At 32.1% G+C, this 25,066-nt stretch overlaps 1 protein-coding gene across 1 annotated transcript in view; it reads right to left on the bottom strand.

Annotated features, from left to right (window-relative positions):
• The window catches only part of LOC118193210 (uncharacterized), an 85,174-nt gene that overhangs the window by 32,666 nt on the left and 27,442 nt on the right, over window positions 1-25,066 (bottom strand). Inside the window, exons 2-4 of the mRNA XM_085808573.1 lie at window positions 23,163-23,312; window positions 16,669-16,756; window positions 10,954-11,076 (exon numbers count right to left, since the gene is read on the bottom strand). Coding sequence (XP_085664699.1) covers window positions 10,954-11,076; window positions 16,669-16,756; window positions 23,163-23,312 — 361 coding nt within the window. The remainder of the gene's footprint in view (window positions 1-10,953; window positions 11,077-16,668; window positions 16,757-23,162; window positions 23,313-25,066) is intronic.

The raw sequence follows: 25,066 nt of genomic DNA, 5'->3' as shown, positions 1-25,066 counted from the left end.
AACTAAGATAAGACCAGTTTTTGACGCATCATGTAAAGTTAATAGATCGCCCTCCCTTAATGATTACTTAGTAAAAGGACCAAATTTAATAGAAGAAATCCCTTCAATTTTGTTAAGATTTAGAGAAAAATGCATTGGCGTAACCTCTGATATCCGGCGTGCATTTTTACAGATTGAATTACGGAAAGAAGATAGGGACTTTTTAAGATTTTTATGGTGGGAGAAAGATAATGTACTGAAGGTTTTCCGCCATACGAGGGTAGTTTTTGGAGTAAAGTCTAGCCCTTTTCTATTAGGAGCGGTTATTTCAGTTCATTTGGCACAAGTACCAAAGGAACAAAGTTCTATTGCTCAGAAATTAAATAAATCCTTTTATATTGATAATTGTGTGACTTCTGTTGATAACGAAAAGGAGCTTGTGAATTTTGTGAAATCTTCTACTGAAATATTAGCTGAAGCAAAAATGGACTTACGTATGTGGACCTATGGCCCAGTAGAAAAAGATGTGGAACTAACCCAAAGTACTTTGTGCACTGAGTCCACAATGGAGAATTCTGTACCAGTTTTAGGAATTATGTGGGACAGAATAGAAGATAACCTTTATATTGAAATTAAGACTGTATTGGTTTCGGATAATTTGTCTAAAAGAGAGGTTTTGTCAGTAACGCAGACAATGTTTGATCCTTTGGGTTTCTTGACACCTGTTTTATTGCCTGCAAAGTTACTGCTACAGGAAATTTGGGCGACAAAAGCAGACTGGGATACTCCATTACCAGATAGCATCAAAAGTAAATTTTCGAGGTGGTATAATAAATTACAAATTTTGAATAAGTTGAGAATACCGCGACGTATAGGTTTTGGAGATAGAAGTTCCTGGACACTTCATGTATTTTGTGATGCTAGCCAGCATGCTTATGCCACGGTAATATTTTTGAGATGCGAAACTAAAGAAGAAACATTAGTCAGTTTTGTAATGGCTAAGTCAAGAGTCGCACCCTTAAAAGAACTTACTATTCCCTGTCTAGAACTTATGGCCTGTCTTTTGGGCGTGCGTCTTTCCAAATATGTGACAGAAGCTCTTATATTGGATGACATCCCGAAATATTTTTGGACCGATTCCACCACGGCCATATCTTGGATTCAAAGAAATGATGCGTGGGGGACTTTTGTGGGCAATCGCGTGAAGGAAATTTGCGCTTTCACTAAAGCAAATCAGTGGTCATATGTACAGGGTCATTCTAACCCAGCTGATTTACCTTCTCGTGGTTGTTCCCCTCTTCAGTTTTTCGAATTAAATTGGTGGAGAGGGCCTGTTTGGCTCAAAGACCCTAGAGATAGCTGGCCAAAATTAGAGGTTAAGACAAATGAAACTTTAATTTTTTCAGAGCGCAGGAAAGGCATAAATTTAAATGTAAATCTTAGTATAACTACAAAAGCGGATAAAGCTAAGTGGTGTGAGAAGTTCTCTAAATTTTCAAAAATGTTAAGAGTTTTAGGTTGGATAAAGAGATTTATCAAAAATTGTCAAAAGAAAATTGTAAATAAAGAGCCTTTTCTGTCTGCTTCCGAGATAAAGGAATCTAAAATTATACTTCTTTCACTTGTTCAGGGGGAGAGTTTTCCAGAGACTGGAGACTCCATCAATGGTCTTTTGACCGTACGAGATCAGAGTGGCTTAAGAAGAGTAAAAACGAAAATCACCGAACGAGATGATTCTTATGCATTCCGGTACCCGATTTTATTACCTTCTAAGCATTATATTGTTGACTGTTTAATTAGAGATTACCATTTAAAGCATTCTCATGCCGGCGTACAAGCATTAACTGTTATAATTAGAGAAGAATTCTGGATCATTGGTGCAAGACGCCGAATTAGATCGGTGGTGAAACAGTGCATCCGTTGTAAACGATTTTCAGCAAAACCTCCAACTACTGCACCCATTCAATTACCATTAGTCAGAGTTCGAGATGCGTTCGCATTTGAAGTTACCGGCATAGATTTATGTGGCCCTCTGATTCTCAAAAATAAAAATAAAACCTGGGTAGTACTGTTTACGTGTGCTGTATACAGATGTGTACATTTGGAACTAGTGACATCCGTAAGTACCGAATGCTTCATTCAAGCGTTTCGTCGGTTCATAGCCAGAAGAGGTTGGCCATCTACAGTTTATTCAGACAACGGCACAAATTTCGTCGGTACATCTGCATTGCTGAAAAAGGTTGACTGGGTAAAGGTAATTGCTCAGGAAACTTTGCATCCCATCACTTGGAAGTTCATTCCGCCCACTGCTGCTTGGTGGGGCGGATGGTGGGAGCGTCTAATCCGCACAGCCAAGAATTTGATTGTGAGAGTCTTAGGACAAGCTGCAGTCAATTACGAAGAGTTACTCACCGTCATCTGTGATGTGGAAGCCGTAATAAATTGTCGACCACTAACTTATGTGTCAAATGACTCTGAGGATCTTCTACCATTAACGCCTTCCATGTTCTTACAGGACATTAAGGCTTCAGGTACAGCAGATTTGGATGCTTTAGATCGAAATAAACTCTTGGCTCGTCAGCGTTTCTGCCAGGATCTTCGAGAACAATTTCGTAGCCGTTTCCGCAAGGAGTACCTTGGACAGTTAGTACAAAAGCATGGACAGACGGACTGTGAATTAAAAGTTGGAGACATCGTGCTAATAGGTTGTGAGAACCTTAAAAGAGTGAACTGGCCAATTGCTCGTGTCCAAGAACTTTGTACAAGCAGAGATGAACGTGTAAGAGTTGTAAAAGTGAAAACTAGAAATGGCATACTGATTCGTCCTGTACGTAAACTGTACCCTCTAGAAGTGTGTTCCTGTACTAAGGATACCATTATTTGATTTTTGATTTACCTTCTGAAAATCAAAAAGATGGGAGTGTTGTGAAACTGATTAGCTGTATCTAACAAATATTAAAAACAAATCTCTTCATTTTGATGTACGAGACACAGATGGCGTTGGCTGTCATTGAAGTAGGAAGAAAAAAAGGGTTTTCCCCTTTCGACCTCGTGACGTGAACTGATTAAGTGTGTAATAACTTTCGGGGCCAGAAAAATTTCCCGACAATTGTTAAAAAATGTATATATTTTGTAGTATAGAAAGAATATAATTAGATAAATCAACATATTAGAGTTTTTATTACAGATTCAACATCACACTACCCAGGTAAGTAAGCAAGTTTTGTCTTTAGTTTTTCTGGATTGCTCTGTATCTGGGATGAGTGAAGGAAGTATTTTTATTTTAATGATATTTAATGATGAGACTATGTTTTAGTAATAACACTTGGTATAAGCAAATGACTGAATGTAAAAATGACATAAAGGAAAATAAAGATCTACCTTTACTTCCGAAAATTTTTTTTTAATTCCATCATTTTAAAATTGTATTATTATTATTACATTTGTTTGCAAAACCACCTAATACAGAGTAAAATGCTGATATTACAGAGCTATTTCTTAAATGCAAAATTAAACATTTGTAGTTCTAAAATGACTTTTTATTTTAAAAACTATTATCACAACTAGAAAAAACTTTCTCAGCACTATTACATTATCTGAAGAACTGTATTTTAAAACAAACAGCAAAACTTCAACAGGATCCACCTTGAACATTCCTGTTTTGTTTTCTTTAATAATAATAACGGAAATCAAACTTTGAAACACTTCTCTCTAACTGAGGAATCCTTATTAACCTTTTGATGGTCCTCAACCAGCTTAGGTCATATTCCTGTTATGCACCCCAGTGAGAATGCAGCTTGTATTACAAATTTACATCTGACAGATGTGCATATTTGGAAAGAAAGAATTGCTTAATCTCGCTACCCCCAAAGGTTTAATGCACAGAGCACAATTTAGTTGATATTTACAATTTTCAAGTTTTGAAGGAATAAAAATGGTATAGGAGTGCGTAGCTGTTGAAATCCCGGGGTGATTTCCTTGGATAGTATTGTTCTTTATTTGCCTAAACAATCCACAGGACTAATCTCCATCAAATATTATTTCACATGAAATTGGTGCCTCCAAATTATGTTGTCCATGGCAGACCAGCCCCCTCTAGCTACGCTACTATATCTGATATCCCACAAATTAAAGAAATGAAGATGAAATTTTCCTACATAATTAAAAGCCTTAATTAACTGTATAAGAGAAATATAAAGAAAATGGAAGCAAATTATCTGAATAAAACCGTGTATCTGTAAATAAGACGTTAATACATTGTAAATTTAAGTTCTGATTTTGCATTTCAGCTTTATTAGCACTTGGAAGTAGTTCTTACTATTTTCACTTGAATAGGAAAATTAAAATTCAACTCTTTTCAAAATAGGAAACGCTGCTATGCCATGCGCTATAATACCTATGATAAAGAACTCGCTGACCAATAATTCAATAATATGTAATATACACCAACTTATGCATCACAAAGAATAGAAGTGGCAGAGTTACAAATCATGCTATAGCTTCAAATTTTTACCAGTATTAAAACTATTGTTAAGATCCATCAGAGGCCTATGGTAATATAGCTGAGATGAACTCCTGTTCATATTGCAGCAAATAAGCTATCTATATGGGAGTTTTTCGTGGTTCTGTCCCCCCTTAAGGGAAAAGATATACATTTATACCTTATAACGTGTAAAAATACAACCATGATCTCTTGTAGCAAAGCTGGTAACATTAGCAAAATTTGACTGGTTTTATGAATCAAAAAAGGATTAAAAATGTATAACTTAATGTTTCGTATATGATACTTTTTGGAAGTATAAATGAGAAAACTCGTTTACAAAATTGTCACGAAATTTCCCCAGGTGTCTAGAAATTTTACATAATTTTCTGGCAAACAACTTCAGTTATTGTCCTGACACGTTGATAATGAGATAAATCTCCAATTTCTGTATATGAAACAATTTTTTCCCATGATCGACTCTACGCATGTTTGTTTTTTACATACTCTCGCCTAGAGCGTTGATTGTGCATGTATGGGTACACACAGATAATCCGCATTCAGATAATCAAGAGTTACTGTATATATTTTAATAATTTTTTTTTTTTTTGGTGAATCTTGAATGCGATTTGAAAGCTAGTTTTACTTAATCTGAGCAACCGTTTAACCCGTGAAACAAAATATAAATAATCTTTAAAAAAAATGAATTGAGAAATTTTTTACCTTGCATATAGCCAACCCACAACAGTATTTTAGTAACATAGTTACCTCAGATTTCCTTTGCCCAACATTTTATATAGAATAATTTAACAGACTTAAAAAATGAAGTATCGAAAAAGACACTGAAAATTACGATATTTGGTGACGTTACTAGTTAGCATCAACTTATAAAAAATATTTTAAAGTTTATTTATCTATTTCTTCTATTTCTCGTATTATTGCTATTAAAATTTTCCCTGTGAAAACCTATTTTGGAAAAAATAAGGTTTAATTTATTAAAATATCCAAAAATACTCTTCCTAGAAGCATAAGCTGAAAAATTTCTGATGCCAATCCTCAGTTTTTCATAAAGGTGCAGTAGCTTTAACAATTCAACGATTTACCTAAAAGTGTAGACACTTATCCAAAGTCCCCGTTTTTCATAAAGATCCCGAAGATTTATATAATATCTTGTTTAATTAATGAATCAGTAACTGAAATGAAAATCAAACTTGCATAAGGATGCTGATGATCTGTTTCAAGGAAGGAACTGATCTTCAGTTTGTGCCCATTATTTCCTGCTGTGGCACCGTTCTGAAGGCATCCGGATTTGATTGTATCCTATCCTCATGCTAAAGTTCATTGAATTATCTAAAAAAAAAAAAAATGGTAGTCCAGCATTCTAATCATTACATAGTGTTAGATTGTTCCTGCCACTGAAGGAATTTGAAATTTATTTCCTCGAAAAAATAGCGAACGATTTTTTTTATGTTTTCAAAAGTTTATTGAGGTCATTGTATTTTAACTGAAAATGATTTATGCAGGTTTTAGTATGTTAAATAAAATGAATTTTAAAATAAATCTTTCATGTGACAACAAAAAACATGTAGAACTATGAGATGCAAGTTTTCAGATTTTTTCATGGTATGTACCTTAAAATATATTAATTTAACGATAAATAAAAATATTATACTCAGAAAAATAATCTGAAAAACTAACAGCTCCATGAGTAGCTGAGAGATCAAGACCGCTAAAACTGGGAGTTCGTTCCCAGACTGCATGGTTGGTTTTCAGGCTTTTTCCCTTATATTAAGTGAACTCGAAACACTTTCCTTTAGAAAGTCATCCACAAAGGCATCTCTCCTACTCGGCAGATAGCCCTTGCTTTTTTATATCTGTATAACCTAAACTGAACACTAGCAACCAAAGAGAATAAAATATGATATCTTGTTATACAAATTTCTCATTCTTTAATAATCGTTCGGAAGTACCATACAAAATATCTTGCGCCAATAAAATTATTAGAATGCATTCTTTTTCAATACTAACAAGTGATGGATGAAAATGATATGGCATTTCGAAAGGAAGCACTTTTGAAAGCAACTCTTTACCTAAACAAGCAGATGATTTTTAATGCTGTGTTAAATCAAAAACATTTTCCAAATGCATTGTGGGCGACCCCTCACAAAAGTCAAGTAAACGTATGCAACCACTGGTGGCCCCAACAAAAGTTCATTTACTCATTCCTTTCCAAATCAAAATTCTCTTTCCCAAATTTGTCGCCATGTGACGATTTCTCTTCCAAAAACTATCTGCTGAAGGAGTTTTTATTCTGATAATGAAGAGATTCAAAGAACTGAAATGCGTGTTTAGAAAAATACGTATCTGCGAGAATCTTTCCATTCATTATCTAATCATGAACTTCCACATAGGAGGTTTGTATTTCAAATAATGTTCATCAATGTAAATTTCCAATATTGACGCTTTCCTTGTTAATTGCTCCAGTTTAATTTCTATGTTATGTGCTTTTGCATGTTATTTTCCCAACTTCCACTCAAAGTGACCTAAAAAATACTTCTCAAAGAATTCTCTACTAATAAATCATTTGCTATCTTTCACGACAATCTTTTAGATACCATGAAAATACATTTAGATTCACCTTTATGCAGAAGCATAGTTTTAACGATATAAACTACAGGCATAAAATATTCCTTTGAAAAAGGAATAAAATGGGAATATAAAAAATATATAATCTGGGAAACATAGCACCCTCCCCAGAAGGAAAATATACACTAAAGATTTAGAAGGTAAAGTAAGTTTTTGCTTACATTTCAGATATATGCTCTCATTCCTTATTAAAAATTGGGGAGAAAAGAGAAAAAAGAAAAGGACAAACAAAAGCTAAACAAAATAGGTAACTCACATTTTAACAATCAAATAAAAATATATCAGGTTAAGTGTAATAATTATTACTGACACACAAACAGTTTACATGGAAGTATACATACCTTGTACCCATCTAATTAAAGTTTGTATCTGCCACATATGCATGCTGGCCATCCACAAAGGGTAAAAAATTTGTTTTTTGTTTTGTTTTATTTTTGGGTTTGTTTGAAAAAAGTTTTAAGTAGTTCATGCATGATCTTATTACCCAACTGCTCTCATAAATCCTTATTCCTCTTAGATGTGAAATTCCAGTCTCAGCATCTATGCTAAGAAACTACAATCTAAGCATCATCTGATGTAGTTATATTCATAACCACCAAGGCAAACATAACTGCAATAAGATTACTGAACTCTAGTGTCTTAAAAACTGAAGCTTTGTACAACTGACATTATCTGATTGAAAATATAGAGGTGTCAGCACATAGAGATTTTTTGTAGACAGCAGAAACTCAGAGAATTTATAGATTTCAGAAAATAATTTCTGCTATCTGAATTGGAAACATTATTCATATCATTCAGACTACTCATATAATCTAAAAATAAGCAAAATTCTGTAGCCAATACAATAACAAATTTATCATACATACATTTTTCAAAATTTAGCATTCAAGGTGGTTATAGGGGGAAAAAAAGCACCAAGCTTTCAAAGCCCTCTAGTACAAATTATTAACCACATTAAACACAAGGGAAATTATTATACTGAAAAATGCTAAGGAGTTTTGTTTAAACTTAACTAAGACATTTCATCAGGTGTCAAGAAGTATATGAAGAGAAATAGGCCAGCCACAAATTTCTCAATAGTTGAGTTAACTGCAAGAAAACCAGAATGATGCAAATGAAGCAAAATACCAAATGAAAAGAAACTATCAAACCGGAAGAGGGCATAACTTTCAAGCAACAGCAAAGATAAATGAGTGTAATACTGTTTAGTAGTATGCAAGTGGAATTGCAGGAAGCAACAGATCAGCACCAACAGATACAGAAAGAAGGTAAATAGGGAAATTACCAAAAAAGAAATAATGGGTCATAACAGTTTCTCTTTGGATGTGTAGCTTAGAGAACAGATAAAAAAATAATTCTGTGAGCAATACATTAGTTCAACATGTCAATGAAAACTGAATTTCTTTACTTTCATGTCGATTGTCACACATATGAGCCAGCAAGAAATGCAATCATTTCCCAGCTGGCATACTGGTATGCTAGAGTATTTCCTTGTTCACCCCTGGCCATCACACATTTGCGCTAGTGTCCTGGAACGTTTTACAGACCACTAGATGGCATCCCATGTCCAATACTTATGAAATGACTATAGTTTTATGATCCTGACCTTTAGTTTTATCCATTCTGTGTAATGTTGGTGTAAGCTGCTAGGTGCTAGGAGAGGGGCGTAATGTAAATAGGCAGAGACTAAATAGACTTTTTAAACTCATCATGATATAAAAATTCGCATTTCTACTATCCCTTTGAATCCTCTTTTTTTTTTTTTTTTTTTTTATTCTCTTTTTGGCTACTACATAGGGACTTTTAGGGTTACTATGTGAGGTTCTAATACACTTTGCATTGCTTTTACTTTGGAAAGACTTGACTTCAGTTTATTATGGCTAGCAAGCATTGTTTATCAGACAAATGGTAAATGAGACAATTAGTGATATGAATGAGAGTGATGATTCATTTTCTAAAGGGTCAGCAATATTTCTAGTGATTCTCATATGGACATTTTGTCAGACTGAGCTGATTGAGTACCTGTCTTCTACTTCATCTGAAAGACTTTGTTACTTCTTGTAAACAGGCTTTCTTGCATTTTTTTATTAATTAAAAAATTTATCAGTGTACAGGGTAAGCAAAAATGATTCATTAATTTTGAAAAGGCTATATTTTCAAAAGTATTATGGGTACACACATGAAAAATATATGAAAAGGACCACAAACTCACCAAATTTTTTTTCTCACTATTTCACCATGTTTCCAGGATAAGTGCAAGGTTGTTTCATCACTGAATATCATCTTGGTGGCAAAATCTTCGTTCTCCAATGTTAACGCAAAAATCTAGTCGACGGGTGTAATCCTCTGACTTTCATTGTTGCAGGAGCTATACATGGTACTGTTTGAAATGACACAAAATCTTCCACAGATTTTTGTGGTATTCCCGAACATCTGGACAATAGTGCTACAAAATGCATGTAATGAGCTCAATTATCGTCTAGACATGTATCGTATCACCAAAGGTGCATATGCCGAATACTTGTAGAGGGTGTATAAACTTGTAAGTTTCTGGTTCTTTTTATATATCTTTCATGTATGTAAAATACTCTTGAAAATACAGCTTTTTCAAAACAAATGAATCATTGTGCTAACCCTGTATTTTATTAATTAAAACTTCGTAATAATTTAAATGGCAGTTCCGAAAATTATTTCTCAAATTAAGAATTTTTTATGTATATATATATTTTCATGTAAAGGAAAAAGATTATTAAACATTAATTTTGACAGATATATCTTAAGAAATAATCGAAAATAGTACCAGAAATTATGACTTTAGGACGTAAACGCTTTTTTAAGTTAGGCTTAGTGGATGCAAAATCCTCGGCCTGTAGGATAACTACTTTTGACTCCCATCTACCTCGAGGGAACATCTTTAAGAAAGGTGTCCTGTCTCAAAAGGGTTAACATACTAAGATCATAAATCTCTGGCAGCTTACTCTCCAATTTCCATGGGAAATGAAAAGTGGTTACTGGGGAATGTAATGTTTTTAATAATCTGAACATACAATTCCTATATGGGCAGTCTCACACAGATTACTTTCTTAAATTTTATTTTACCCAATCAATCATGATACTAACTTTCTTAAATTTTATTTTATCCAATCAATGACAAGTGGTCCACTATATTATTCGTTTATATAAAATTGAAAGGTATTTTTAATTTGTTACTCTGCTGATAACTGAGTTAAATTTCTTATTGTTTTACTTTTTTATTATTCAGGTAGTACATATAGTAGGTTTTAAATTGTTATTATTAGATCTAAATTTGGAACTTTTAGTATTTGATTTACGATTTCATGTAAGCACTGCTAGAAGGCCATAGATTTAAGAACAAGTTACCCCATAAAGCTAGAAGAACTTTCTTAAAAAGTGCATTTTGTACACAAACTTCTATATTTTACCAATTCATTATAGCATTAATACAGTTACAAAGTTAAAAAAAATTGACATCACATATATCACTGACATCTATCATTACATTTCTAAATTTACCACCTGTAAAACTACTACGCAAGTCAAAGAATAAAATTCTGTAGCTATTTAGATAGCAATAACACACATACTCCTCTTTTGAATTTTATTTAAATACCTTTTTATTAATGCATCAATACTTTTTTTATTTATATTATTCTAGATTCAAGAAAGAAATGCTATGACTTGAATGAACTGCAAAAAATAAACACCTTATTTTAAAATTATAATTTTACAAACTAAAATTCTCCTTCTGATAAAATACATACAAAATATTTCTTTTGGAAACTTGAAAAATGCATACGAAACTCTAACCACGCTCAATAAAAACTCACCAGACTTATTCACATCAGTCATCTTATTCGATTTACTTGTATCAGGTTGCTTTTCAGCAGTAAGTACTTCATCCTTTTTTCGATTTTTCCTTCCTTTTTTTGAAACTAACTGGACCCATTCACCTATAGTAAGATAATTATGAAATAGTGATAAGATAATAATTCCCTCTAAAGAAAGAATTAAGAAATAGGGAAAAAAAAAAAACTTTCTGACATTATTTAAACTTATGTAAGTAAATTTACGGAAAAAATGTAATGATTAACTAGATATTATACCTAAAAATACATTAAACTCTGATGTAGTGGCACAAAATATGCACTGAAGCAAAATAGAAAATTACCTTAAATTTAAATAACAAATTCTACCACTTTTGGTACTTTACCAGAAATATATAACACATGTCATAAAAATGTATACTACATATAAACTGTATTAGTTATTTCTTTTAATAAAAATATCAATACTGATGCTTAGTAAACAGTAAAATGTACAACACAGAGAAAGTATTAAAAAAAAACTAATGTCTTTTTCTACTGATATAAATAACTATGTTTAGGGTAAAGGAGAGGGACTGAGGAAATTATAAAAAAGGCAAACACATACAGTGATAATTAGCCCATTTTAAAACACGTATCTTATTGACCTCTACAGCATTTTCTGGGACATGTTTTTAGTACAAATGAAAATCTTTTGTGGCCAAAGTATTTTTGTTGTGTCTGCCCACTAATATTTTTTTAGATACCCTCGCATTATATACCCAATTATCTTACAAAGTTGCCAATGATTGGCAACTAATTTTTTGCCAACCTAAAACACGAAAAAAGCAGCCATTTTAAAAAATAGCTGTGCACTGAAAATTACATAAAACAGCAACAAATTAATTAAATTAAAAATGCAACAACCATAATAAGAAAACAGTTAATTTTCTTTCTTTCCAGTCTTCCGTCCAGGTGCACATCAACCCGTTTTAACTTAAAAAAAGAACTGCACAAATTAATAATTTAGTGAAAAGCAAATTCCGATGTTTTCTACTACTTGGCTAAATGCTGTATTTTTTAATATTTAACACTTTCCTTATCGGCAAACTTCATAATGGCATTATGATTTGTTACAAGGAAAAAAAACTCCACAAACTATTAACAACAAACAGAAACTATGAACATGACCTAATTGTAAAACCAGATGGTGGCACAATGCATGAATAACCATTAGTAGGTTTTCATAAAATTCTGAGTTGTCTACTTCGGTAGCATAGCACTTTGCCCTGTGACTCTTGTCATGATTAAGTGAAACTCTTGTCATGATTAAGTGCATAATGTGATAAGTACTATTTTTTAAGCTTCATAAATTCTTCATACTGACAGTCATGATGCCCATAAACATTGCACAGAAAAAAATAAAAAAAAGCTCAAATTATATTTCACTTCACAAAGACTATCCAAATAGCTAATCAGAATTCTACATTTCTTGCTTCTTATAGGCAGCATGCCATATTTAATAGCAAAATCTCATTCAGCATTCCTTCAGTTTAAAAATGACTGATTTGAAAACCATGACTTACTAGTACACGTAAGTAGAAAATCAATTCACCATATAGCATGGAATCAGTCATCTAGTAATTGACACTAACTGCTTTTAGAAAAAAAGTTACAAAAAACTAGTATTTTAGTTTTAACTAAAGTTTTAGTTTTCCGAGTTCTCTGCAGTTATTTTGTTCTAGAGAGAAAATTAAGAATTTACTCATCATTTGATTAAGCATGTTAAATTCCAAATTTTATTCATTTTGGACTTCAGAACAGAAAAGTCTTGGCTTAAGGCTCAAGTTAAAGGCTTAAGTTTTAAAACTAAAAGAAACAGCAATTACCGTTCTAATGAAACTGGAATTGTCCATACAAAAAGTTACTGAATAGCAGGAAAAATTGGCATCTCATAGAAAGAATTACTCTGAATATACAAGGTATCATGATAAATTTTCATGAATTGTTTATAAAAAAAGATTCTTATCTAAAAAAGGAAAAATGTTTTATATTCATTTGAAGTGATGTCCATGTTTTGCAATGCAATTTTGACGACAACTGTACAACACCTGAAAACTGCTCACAAAGTCCTCTTGTAGTATCACCTGGAGAACTCTTGTCATGACTCTGAACATCTAGAATACACCCAAATCATTCTTTGTTTAGAGCTCATTTTCAGGTGCAAGAAGTCTGCAGAAGCAAGGTCAAGTGAAAATGCTCAAGGATTGAAGGCTCAAATGCTTTACAGGTCATGAGTTGTTTCACGAATAGGGTTGAATAGTGGCTGAACATTTATTATGGGGAAGGAAGTACCAGCCTGTTTTTGCCATATTCTGGATTTATAAAATGGATCCTTTGCAATAAATTTCCGAGAATGTCCTTGTGTGCATCAGCATTCAATGTTACTCTTTTTGGCTAACATCTCTGCCTTTTCAATGTTTTTATTACAATGACAAATCGTATGGTTATCACACTGTACAGCATTTTCAATGGAATCCTATCCATTCTGCATTTATGAATGGTTATACCATTCATAAATGCACTTTAAAGACATGGCTTTAATTCTGTAAACTTGTTTTGGTACATATGATTTTCTCAAGATTTATCAAACTTCTTTACACTCATTCACTGGTTCATTCTACAGCCACTACTACACCTTGGCATGCTACAGTGTTACTAATAAAATTCCATAATGCCTATTTCTAGGTAGTGTTCAGACATACATAGTATCTTTTCTATGTTTCATTGTTTGCAGAATAACGGAAGGGCACATCCCATGACATCATTCAACAAACTTTGTCATGCTTTGTATTACAGAATTCATCAGCAAATTTAAACAAAGAAAATTTAAAAATCATAGCAACTGCAATTGCTTGATTTAACAAAAACAGTAAACCTATATAAAGCTATTCACATAGTTGTAAGATTTCTTATGTTTCCTCTACAAAAGTCAACTTAATAAATAATAATGGAAACAGTAGCTAAGAAAATTTAAGACAACACTTCACTTAATTAGCAAGAACACACACAGGAACAGTTTCTTTATGACATATGCTAGTGGTCTCAAACTCAAATTGCATGCAGGCTGAGTGCATGATCTTAACAAAATTTTAAATAACTAAATTTCAACTTAATTTGAGATTTCATTTTCTAAACATTTATCAAACATACATAAACAATAATAGTAACAACACACAGGAAAAATTTCAAATTTATTACACTTTTTTCTATCTATAGCTAATTTCTGTTGGTTACATTTTGTAATTCAAATGTTCAAGCAGGTAAATATTAAATTTTTGGACTAAAATTTATTTCAAATAATTCTAATATGTTGAATTAACCACTAAATAACTTTAACATAAACATGTTATAAAAACTTCCCAAATTTTCAGAGGAAACTTCCCTGTGGATTATAAGAAAAAATACATGATTGTATGTAAATAATATATTTTTTTTTAACTACAGCTTGATACTTTGGCATTTCGAGTTTGATAATATTTCTAGCCTTAAAGAAAAATTACTGGAAACTATCTTCATCCTGAATTGAAGATGCTCATTGATCAATTGGTCCCTTTTGTTAGGCTTGCTAATTTTCAACTGAGGAAAAAACTGTTCCTTTATATACTTCTCCCAAACAAAATGACAATCCTAATTGAAAAAATTCATAACTGAGGATAAATCACATTGTAAATTAATCAGTTCCATTTGTAGATGTTCTCATAATTTATTCATGCCCACTTTTAACAGTCATGAAAATATGTCATAATAATGCTATTTTTTTGTGTATTCTTTAGATTTTTCATTTGGAATGAGAAGGCAGAATGTAAGACATAAAAATATGCATTTTTTTAAAAAAAATTTCAGTTGTTTCTCATATTTGCAATTTAATAGAACATACATGTCAGTAATGCGTTTATCCATTTCCCGCAGCTCTTTATTGAGAATATTTAAAAGGCCGTTTAAATTAACATGAAATGCTAAATCTGTTATCGTTATGTAGCTCATCATATTACATAACATTCTGTAATGATCATTTGAGCTATGGTTTTATTTATTATTTTTCTGAGTTATGTAAATTTTGATTTCATTTCATAAATCAAAAAATCCTTTTAATACAGCTCCTTGACTTAACCACTTGTTATAATAAATCATTTATCTACACTCACTTTTCACTTTCTATCTCTTAAGCAATACAACAAATTCTCAATGATTTAGAGCTTGCCCATACGTAATGTTTACTGCTTTAATTACCGTTTCCATAACACCATCCACTTTAAACTTTTGCTACAGAGCACACCTTGATGATGTACAGTAGATGCAATGTAGAGCAAAACAGATTCTGAAAATTTTCTTCTTTCACTATATTTCTTAATTTTACAGCTATTCCATTTAGTTTAATCAAACATAGTAGCTGCACCACCACTTGCAAATACAACTATTTTATTCCAACCTAATTTATATTTATTTATTACACTTTTTATTTAAGAAAAAAATATTCTGTGCAACAGTATTTCCTTTCATAGGAATCATTTCCAGTTATTAATCAACTACTTCAAATTCAACAGTAACACCTTGTATGGAAATGGCAAGCTGTGCTATATCTATAATGCCATTTTTCTGATCAACTCATATTGAGAATGCTGCAAAAGTATCGATTTCTCATTTATCTTGAAACACACATCCTTCTTCTGCCACTTTTCTTTTATCCTTTGTTAAAGACATGGCTTACAGTTTAATCTCTTAGCAATATGAATTGCACAATTATACATCCAGTTTACCAGCTAGGTACTGATTCAAGATGAATCAATGTACTCATATGAAAGCAATACTCAAAACATTTTGCATAATTTCAAATGACACACAAGCCATATGTTAGTTTGTCTCCCTCTATTTAGCAATAGGAATTGTGTAATCGTACATCCAGAATTACCAACTAGTGACTTGACTCAAGGAAAGTGAAAGTATCAACTCAACTGGAAGGAGGAGAGAAAACCAGAATATAAAATTTCTACCAATTATTGGCTAGCAAATAAATTTATTGAATGTAACGACATCCTATTTTAGCCCAAATGGCCTTGTATGAAAGAAGTTTATAAATTTTTCATTTAACTGTTATCATAAATCTACTTCTTTGCTTCTGCCTCAATCAAAAGCAGTCGTGCACATAAACACAATCCAAGTGTCTTTAATGTTGTTTATATTTATATGTTAAACTGTTACTTCCTTAGATGTGGGTCTGTCAGAGCACTTCTATGTGTGTGCCAGTGCCAGCTTCAAATTCAATTGTAATATAATGACTGCTGAAATGTCTGCAAGTGCTTTTCAATTTTCTTAACAAACATTATGTTGCAAGACACTGTACAATGAATTTATGCTATATTGAAATCTATAAGCACCGCAATGAAACAAATACATAACTGAAACTTAGTATCAGGTACCATAAAATTGCTTCGGAGGCCATATGTGGCCCACCGACCACCACTTTGAGACCACTGACATACACAATGGCTATTATTTCATTTACTCAGAAGTTGTTTAAAGAAATAAGTTTCACACACGAGAAATTATATACTCACAAGTAACAGCATGTTAAAAAGATTTCTAAGAAATGAATTTTGGTCAACTTCTACGATATATATATATATATATATGCATCACATTTATTTATCACATTTAAGAGAAAAGGGAATAACAAACCATCATTCATGTCATCATTGGAAATGCTTTCCTTCTTTTTTTCAACAACAGTCTTTTTTTCATTCTGAGCACGAGACTTTTTAGATGCCTATACAGAAAAATATTTTTAAACAGTACAAAAATAACTATATTTAATAAATACAATGTTTCTGAAATGAAGAAAAATGATGTAATTAAATTGCATTAATGATCATCTGTTCTACTAACAATAAAATTTAAAGTGATATCACAAGGGCAAAAATATTCCTAAGATTTTATACCACAAAATGACACAGAATAACTACCTAAAAGTTTTTTTTTTTTTTTTTTTTTTTTTAAATTTAAGCAGACGTATACAAAAACATTTCTTAGTTGTTTTACTTACCTGTTCTAATTTGCAAGATAAACATATTAGACAAAGGCTTTAAATAGCATAAAGCTAAGCTTTGTGCTTGAAATCAAATTATGTAATTACAACATTAAAAAAAATTGCAAATGAATACTATTCTTTAAGTCTGACCACTAAAAATCAACTTATATTCAACTCAAAATATTTTGCATATTCTTATTCCTTAAAACTTTAAAACAAAAGGAATCCTACCTATTGAATTTACTCAGAAGCAAAATCATTCAGAATTCACTTGTTCACTTCATTGTTGCAAAATAGAAATCTGCTTAAATTTCTTTACAGCTGCAATAGTTTTGAATTTAAAGCATATATACCCTCTTTTTCCGAAAATAAGACACTGTGTTACTTTCTTTTTTGGTCCAAAATACGCGCTAGGGCTTATTTTCGGGGGAGGGCAAAAATAAAAGTATATTTATATATTTTTATTTAATATTTATTTTACACAGAATACAGAAATTTAAATTTTTTCAATTACAGTCATGTCATCTTCTGGAACATCGTCATAAATAAAATTCTGAATTATATTCTGATTTTCTACCAAATCCATTTCCTGTTGAATCATTGGTCCGAATCTCTCATGTCTCGTGATATAGCTATCGTTAAATGAATATTTCATGTCTAAGTAGCCTATTTGTAGTGCATTGGAAACATCACTATCAGTTATTTTGTCCCATGAATTTTTTACCCAATTCACAACTTCTTGTTAGCCTGGTTTTACAAAATTACCTTGATGATTTCTCACCATTCTGTTTTCAATATATTCATTGATTTCCATCCGCAAATGATCTTTGAATGGCTTGTTTATTGCAATGTCAAGTGTCTGGAGGTAACCAGTCATTCCTGTCGGAATCATTATTTGATCAATCTTCCTCTCAGCAAGAAAGTTTTTCATGTCTTTAGTGCGGTGAGTACTGGCTGAATCCCAAACTAGTAAACCTCCATTCTGATCCCTCAACAGTGGTGGCAGCATAAAATCAACCCACTTTCTTATAACTGCTTGGGTGCACCAGGCTTTTTCACTTTCAATGACATAAATTCCTGAAACACGTTGAATCTGGTCTTTTTTACCTTTAGTGATTAAAAATGGCATACTTCCTTGCCATCTAGATGAATCGCCAAAATACAGATAACACATGCACTATCGTAACCGGTAGAAGGAACGTAAATTGACGAAGAAGCCTTGTGGTGAACTGTCATTTGAGCTCCTTGGCCTAGGAATACCGTGTTCTCATCCATAGCAATCATGTTGGAGAGTTGGTATTTCGAAAAATCGATGCCATCAACAAAAAGCTTAAACACAAGTGCACGCTTAACAACTTCATTGTCTTCCAGCTTAAACAATGCTGTTGATCTCCTTAGAGACAGTTCATATCGTTTAAGGAAGTTGTCCAACCAGTGTAACGATGCTTTAAATTCTTCTGTGGATATATCAAATTCAGTTGCTGTTTCAAGGGCAAATTTTTTAATATCAGCCCTGCGCACAACCAAAGCCATTGCTCTCCTGCCTGCAATCCATTCCCAGATGCAATCTTCCAACTCAGAAAATAACGGCTGTCGACCTGATCCAACTCTGCGTTTTTTCTCATTTCCTCGGTCCACCAGTTGACACAGGTAATTGTAGTCTGCACGCCATTTACGAACCATACAGAGATCCAGCATCTTCTCTTTACAGAATGCTACAAGATTTACACCCCTGGAGTCTTCCACGATTTCCTTTTTGTACTCGACGGAATAGCTTTTTCATTTTGTACTCATTTTAACTGGGGTTAAAAATTATTCACTTTATTTTTAAATAAAATTACGTATGAGGAAATAATCAGACTTACAAGACTGAAATGAATGAACGTTGTATACCTGCACTGTTGCTCAATGTAGACTGCTGCCTTATGTTGTATTTTTAATCAGTTCGCCGTTAGGAAAATCACAAACATTTCATGCCATTTTTTGCATCCAAAGGTAAACTTTTTGTGTCTAAAACTGGGCTCAGAGTATTTCTTTCCCACTTTCACCACCTGTGAAAGCCTATTTAGAAGTTCTGTTCAAATCAGATTGAACAGCGTACCTGTCACACTGAAGGATGGTGAATAACGACCCCCTAAGGGGCAACATAAAACACAAACACTGGTGTAGTCCTTAGAGCAGATATTTTTCCCTTTGCACCCAACCCCACTTCCACTTCCTGCACTCAACTCCAAATCTATTGCAATCTATTACAATGTAAATGTAATTTTTAATTGTCAAGAAAAAGCTTTATATAAAGCAAAAATAAGGGCATTAGCTAGTATTTGAAATGTCCTTGAATTTTGTTTTATTATTTTCTTGATGGCCTGTAACAAAAGAGAAGAATTGAATCGTTAAGAATCGAAAAGATAGCATTCAAATCCCTTTGAGTGTTAACAGAAAGGGAGAAAGCTGTTGTGGATCTCATAAGATATGTTGAGGGGGTAGCTATTCGAAGAAAGTGTCCCCATCCTTTACTTTCCTGAAACAGCCCCGCTGTGATCCTAATGAAAAACCGCTGAGAAGATAACCCATCAATCACCCCTTTTGATTTTTGACTCATTCTGTGGGGGTTGGAAAAAGGTCGCTGCGTCGTATGTGTCTCGGGGGTTACAGTTCAGCCCAAATTTCACCCTGACAAGAGTCTGCCGACGCTAACGGATGACGATGCTTTTCCTGTGAACGTATCTTTCTCGGGGCAAACGGTGAACTGGTTAAGATAAATTCCAAGAATTAATTCGAAACGAACTGTAGAGGTAAACAATTAATTTCTCGGAATATTTTGTTTCAAACATTTCTCTGAAATATGAGTATTAGGAGAGCTAAACATATTATTACTTAATAAATCAAAAGCATTTTTTAACGAATTCTTTTTGTCACACTATTTTAACTAGGGATTATTTTCGGGAGATGTCTTATTTTACAAAAAGTTCCGAAAATCATGATAGGGCTTATTTTTGGAGGATGTCTTATTTTTAGAAAAAGACGATATATATTACTTATACATTTTATTTCGCATTCTGGAAGGCCATCTAGATGTTTTACAAATTCAGTTTCAGAACTTAAAAAAAAATTTTAACAAACTGCCTTTCAGAAATTAAAAACTTGATGTTGCTTTATCTGACAGCAAAATAATCGTTGGTGACTATTTTTCACTAACCTAACACATGAAAAACAGTAGCCATTTTAAAAAAAATGGTGACACATTGAAACTTGCATAAAACAGCAACAAATTAACAAAATTAAAAATGGAAGAAACATTCAAAATAAAATGGCAAAAATTGCATAAAATAAACATCCATAACAAAACTGTAACAAATTAGTTAAATAAGAAACACAACACACATCAACAATAAAACACAACTTTCTATTTTAAGTTTCTATTTAACACTTGGCTCATGTTTGCAGCAACCTGTTTTAACTTTAAAAAAAAGAAAATCAGAGAATCGCAGAATTCTCAGCATTGAAGAACAAACTGGCACTGCTCTCCATGTACACATCAACCTGTTATACTTAAAAATACAACAGAGAACTGCAGACTTCCCAGCATCATAATTTGCTTCATGGTAATTCCAAAATGGCGCCCATTACGTGCTGGTACAATGTGTGCTCAACCATTAGCAAAATACATGCACCAGGTAAAATACACATTCCTTATAATCCAGGTTGCCTACTTTGGCAACACAGCGCTTTGCCCGGTGATCCCTAGTGGGCAGATAAAGCAAAAGTACAGAAAACTGAAAAATTCTGAAATTAAACATCTATAAATATGGTTAAAGAACTGTGTTACAAGGGGTAAGTTACAAATATACATATAAAACTTTTTTATTTAATTTCATAGATAAAATTCAAAGAATTAAGATTCTTGTTAACACATTAAGTTAATAACGCAAAATATGTATAATTCTAACACTAAATAAATTCAGTATAAATTACTCAAACCAAGCTTCATTTGAAAACAATTAATATAATTTGCAGCTAATATTTTAGAATTAATAAAAAACATTACTAGTATGCCTTAAACAGGATGAGGGCTTCCACATCAGTTTATTTCTCTCATGCTCAACAAAATATCATTAAATCATTATATGAATATGGATATTTCTCATAAAAGATGAACAGAAACGTAACAAGACACAAAAACATTTCTAAAATCACCAATAAAATTCTAAATTTAGATTAATTTTAAACAAGACGTTCAATGCATTTAACAGAATGGTATTACATCTATGAAGCTATGCAAGCATTTGTTTTGCCCCCAACTCCATAGCCCTACTGCTGGTTGCTAATTTTATTTAGTGTTAAACACTAGAAAAATGACTACTGCTCTTTCGACAGTTTCAGATTTCATTCCAAGTACTAGGCTTTTATTTGTGGGCTCAGGCTGCTGAAGTTTTATGACTTTGCTTAAATTTATGTGATAAAGATACACACATTAATAAAATTATTCAGTTATGAAGTGAGTTTGTATACCTATTCAGTCTAGAAGCCCAATAAGCCTAATAATTTTGGCAATAATATTTGGATTGCACTCAGTATGATATCAAATAATACAGCAAATGTTTCCCCCTATATTTTTAGGAAATGATGACAATGGTAACTTTTAATATGCTTTTTTATAGTACAAATTCAAATGATGATTGCAGCAGATTTTTATTAAACAGGAAGTAAAAACTTATACAGTTCAAAGTCTGAAACCCAGAATCGTCCATTCAAAATTTTAGATCATCAGTTTAAATCCAGTAAGATGACATTTAGAAAATATGAAATAGTTGTTGATGACATAATAAATCATTAGACATGAACAATGAAGAATCAGACTTTAAGAGAAAACAAAATTGCAAAGAAATTCAATATTAAGTTTATTAAACATTTCTTTTAATGCAAGTTAATTAAGTTGTTTCATTTTTTGCACTACTTTCTCTCATTCAGTTAAAAAGATTCCCTGTTCAAGTCCTCTATTTATTCTGTCAAAAATTTCCAGTAATCTATCAATTGAAATCTTTTTATTCTCAAAAATCTCTTTTCACATTTCTTCACTATCATTAGCAGTACTTTCTGGATTTAAAACCATACTAAATATTTCACCACCAGCTAGGTAACTGCTGACTGGTGCATTGTTATCACAGTAGGAAACTTCTGTTATCATCTTCATTTATTCTGATTTCTCCCTATTTCTACACAAATTCCATTAACTGAAAAATTTCACCTTCTACAGCATTCAAAATTTATGCGAAAATAAGGTTTCTTTTCCATCTAATTTTGAAACTGCACCATAGTTTTCTTGTGCCAAGGCCACAAGAGAAGGCAAGTACCAAATATGCTTTTGCTTTTCAGATCCAGCTATATAGCTCCAGAATTAGACATTCTTTATAATAAAAAATTCAAATTTTAATTTTGATAACATACCTGTAATAATAGCCCAAAAATATGATGGATCGAATTAGTTAAGGAACAGTGCAATTTGCTAAGGTAACTAAATTTCATCTGAATCTAATTTTTTCTCTCTTCCCGCTGTTATGGCAACAACAGTAAACCAGTATTAGCAGCATCTCACTCCAAGAAATACATCTTGTTTGTTATGTCAAACAAAAATATTAACCCCTCTTCACCTACGAAGGGCTGAATGTGTGGTCACAGCTAATGTGAATTAATGCAATGCCAGTGCTTATGGTAATTCCCTAACCAGTAGTCGTTTGAAAGTGACATATAGGAATCTCGGTTAATCAGAAGAAAAATCACTTTTATGACACATCTGCCTCTTCTCCCTTCCTATATTTCATGAACAAAAATTTGCTGGTGGTCTGGAAGTCCACATTTCGAGCTTTGTATTTTTAAATTTTTCATTAATCCTTTAGTTGAACTTAAAATTCAAATGTGTATCAGAGAAATATTACACATGCATGTCAATTTTATTACAAAGAAAATAACATGCATTTGAAATGAATAACGCATGTACTTCATTTCACAACTAAATACTTAAAACAGAGGACAAATGTGCTAAAATAATATATACAAATGCATAAAAATTAAGCATATACTTTCACATACATGTACATACGTACAACATGACATATTCAATATGCTAAATATGTATAATAGATACCTTCTTTTCAACTGCAGATGATTTTTCAGGAGTTACTGCTTTGCCAGGTGGAGAATGCTTTTCAGATGTGTCCTTTTTTTTGCCAGAAGGAACAGCAATATTTTTATTAACAGCATTACCATTCAATTTCCCATTTTGAAGCAATTTGCTCTACATAAAAGAAAATTTTTTAAAAAGCACATAATGAATCACTTATAAGCAGAAATAATTATTTACTATAACATTGAAGGTAATGACTTCTAGAATGCATAAAGTACACTTTTATACACTTTGATACTCTGTTGAAACTCTATTTTATTTGCACTCAGTATCCGTAAAACATTTTGATCTTAAAGAATGTTTCCACTGAGTTTTGGGTTTGGTTTAGTTGATTATGAAACAGCTCACTAGGGGTGTCTGCCTAAGGGAAGGGATGTCTTTATGGAGGACTTTCTAAGGGAAACTGGTTCGTATGCAGATTACACATGGGTAAAGTGATGAAAACACCCATGCAGCATTTGCACAGCTAACAGAGCTTAAATTCAGCCAGGTTCAATTTTAAGATAAATCATAACTTCAGTCAGAGTTCCAGTATTTTATTATTTAATTATCTGTCACTAATTTAATTTACTTATGTATTTCTCTACAATTTATTTTGTATTAATTATTACTATGTATCTTTCTTGACAGACTTTCACAGAGTTTCAGTACTTGCAATTTTACAAATTAAGCTCTGATTAGGACTGCTCCTAACATGAAAAATTTCAACATTAATGATATAATAATAATAAAAAAAAAAAAAAAAAAAAAAAAAAAAAAAAAAAAAAAACATAAATTGTATGTAACAAGTAGCATCTGGTAATGCACACTAGCTTTTACAGAAAATTCCTAAAAATTTTTTCAAAATTAGCTGAAAAACTAACCTTTTAACACTACTGAATACAGTCAAAAGTATTTAATCCAGACATGCATAATCCGGAATGATCTATAATCTGGACCTCAAAGCTACAAACTTTCTGCGCATGCATAAACACATAATGCGTTTACGCATAATACCTTTACGCATGCATATTTAATATATAATGGATGCTATAAGCTAGGCTAAAATTATCCATTTCAGTTAATGTTGCAGATTGTGTTGTTCCTTAATCTTCTAATTGGATCCAGCTTATTATTTTTTGCAGACTGTTAGAGCAATTTTATAAAAAGTAAGCTTGAACTTTCGATTATGTCAAAAAGAGTTTCCGATTTTGGAGCTGCCAAAGCATCTACAAAGCGAAAGAATGTTACGATGTACCGCTTACGATAGTGAAGAAAGTGACAGAGAAATTATTGAAAACGGAAAAATTTTATTGACAAATTAGTCGGTATTCTCGACACAGCAATTATGGGACTTGAACAGCGGAACTTTGTAACTGAACAAGAAATTATGTCTGTTTATAGAATTAAAAAGAAAGTATTAGCACATAAAACGAAGCAACTTAAACAACTTACATTGAAACAAAGGTTTAATAAAGTAAACAAATAAATATTAAGCTTTTCTTTTTGGAAATTTTGATACCCTTTAGATCATAATTGCTCTTTATTTCATAAATTATGGTTTCATATTTTTAATTTTATAATTTCTGCATGCCATCTTACCAGATTTAAACTAATGATCTATAATCAGGAATCGCCGAAGTCCCGATGAGTCCAGATTAAAGACTTTTGACTGTATATAAATATAATACATGTCAGAGTATGCACTGAGATATACAAAACATTACAATTACAGATTTACTCAAAAACCCAGACTTATTTTGTTACAATAAAAATATATTACTCAATGATAAACAATCTGAAAGAAATCTTTAAAAATAATATCTTTATAAAGTAACTATGTAGTCTTCCTGATTAATACTTAACCTGATTTTCACACTTAACAA

The sequence above is a fragment of the Stegodyphus dumicola genome, chromosome X1 (assembly GCF_044657685.1).
Source record: "Stegodyphus dumicola isolate Sdum_Otavi_A_Nest chromosome X1, ASM4465768v1".
Classification (NCBI taxonomy): Eukaryota; Metazoa; Arthropoda; class Arachnida; order Araneae; family Eresidae; genus Stegodyphus; species Stegodyphus dumicola.
Note: the sequence above shows the minus strand (reverse complement) of the source record. Positions and strands in the feature narration are given on the sequence as shown.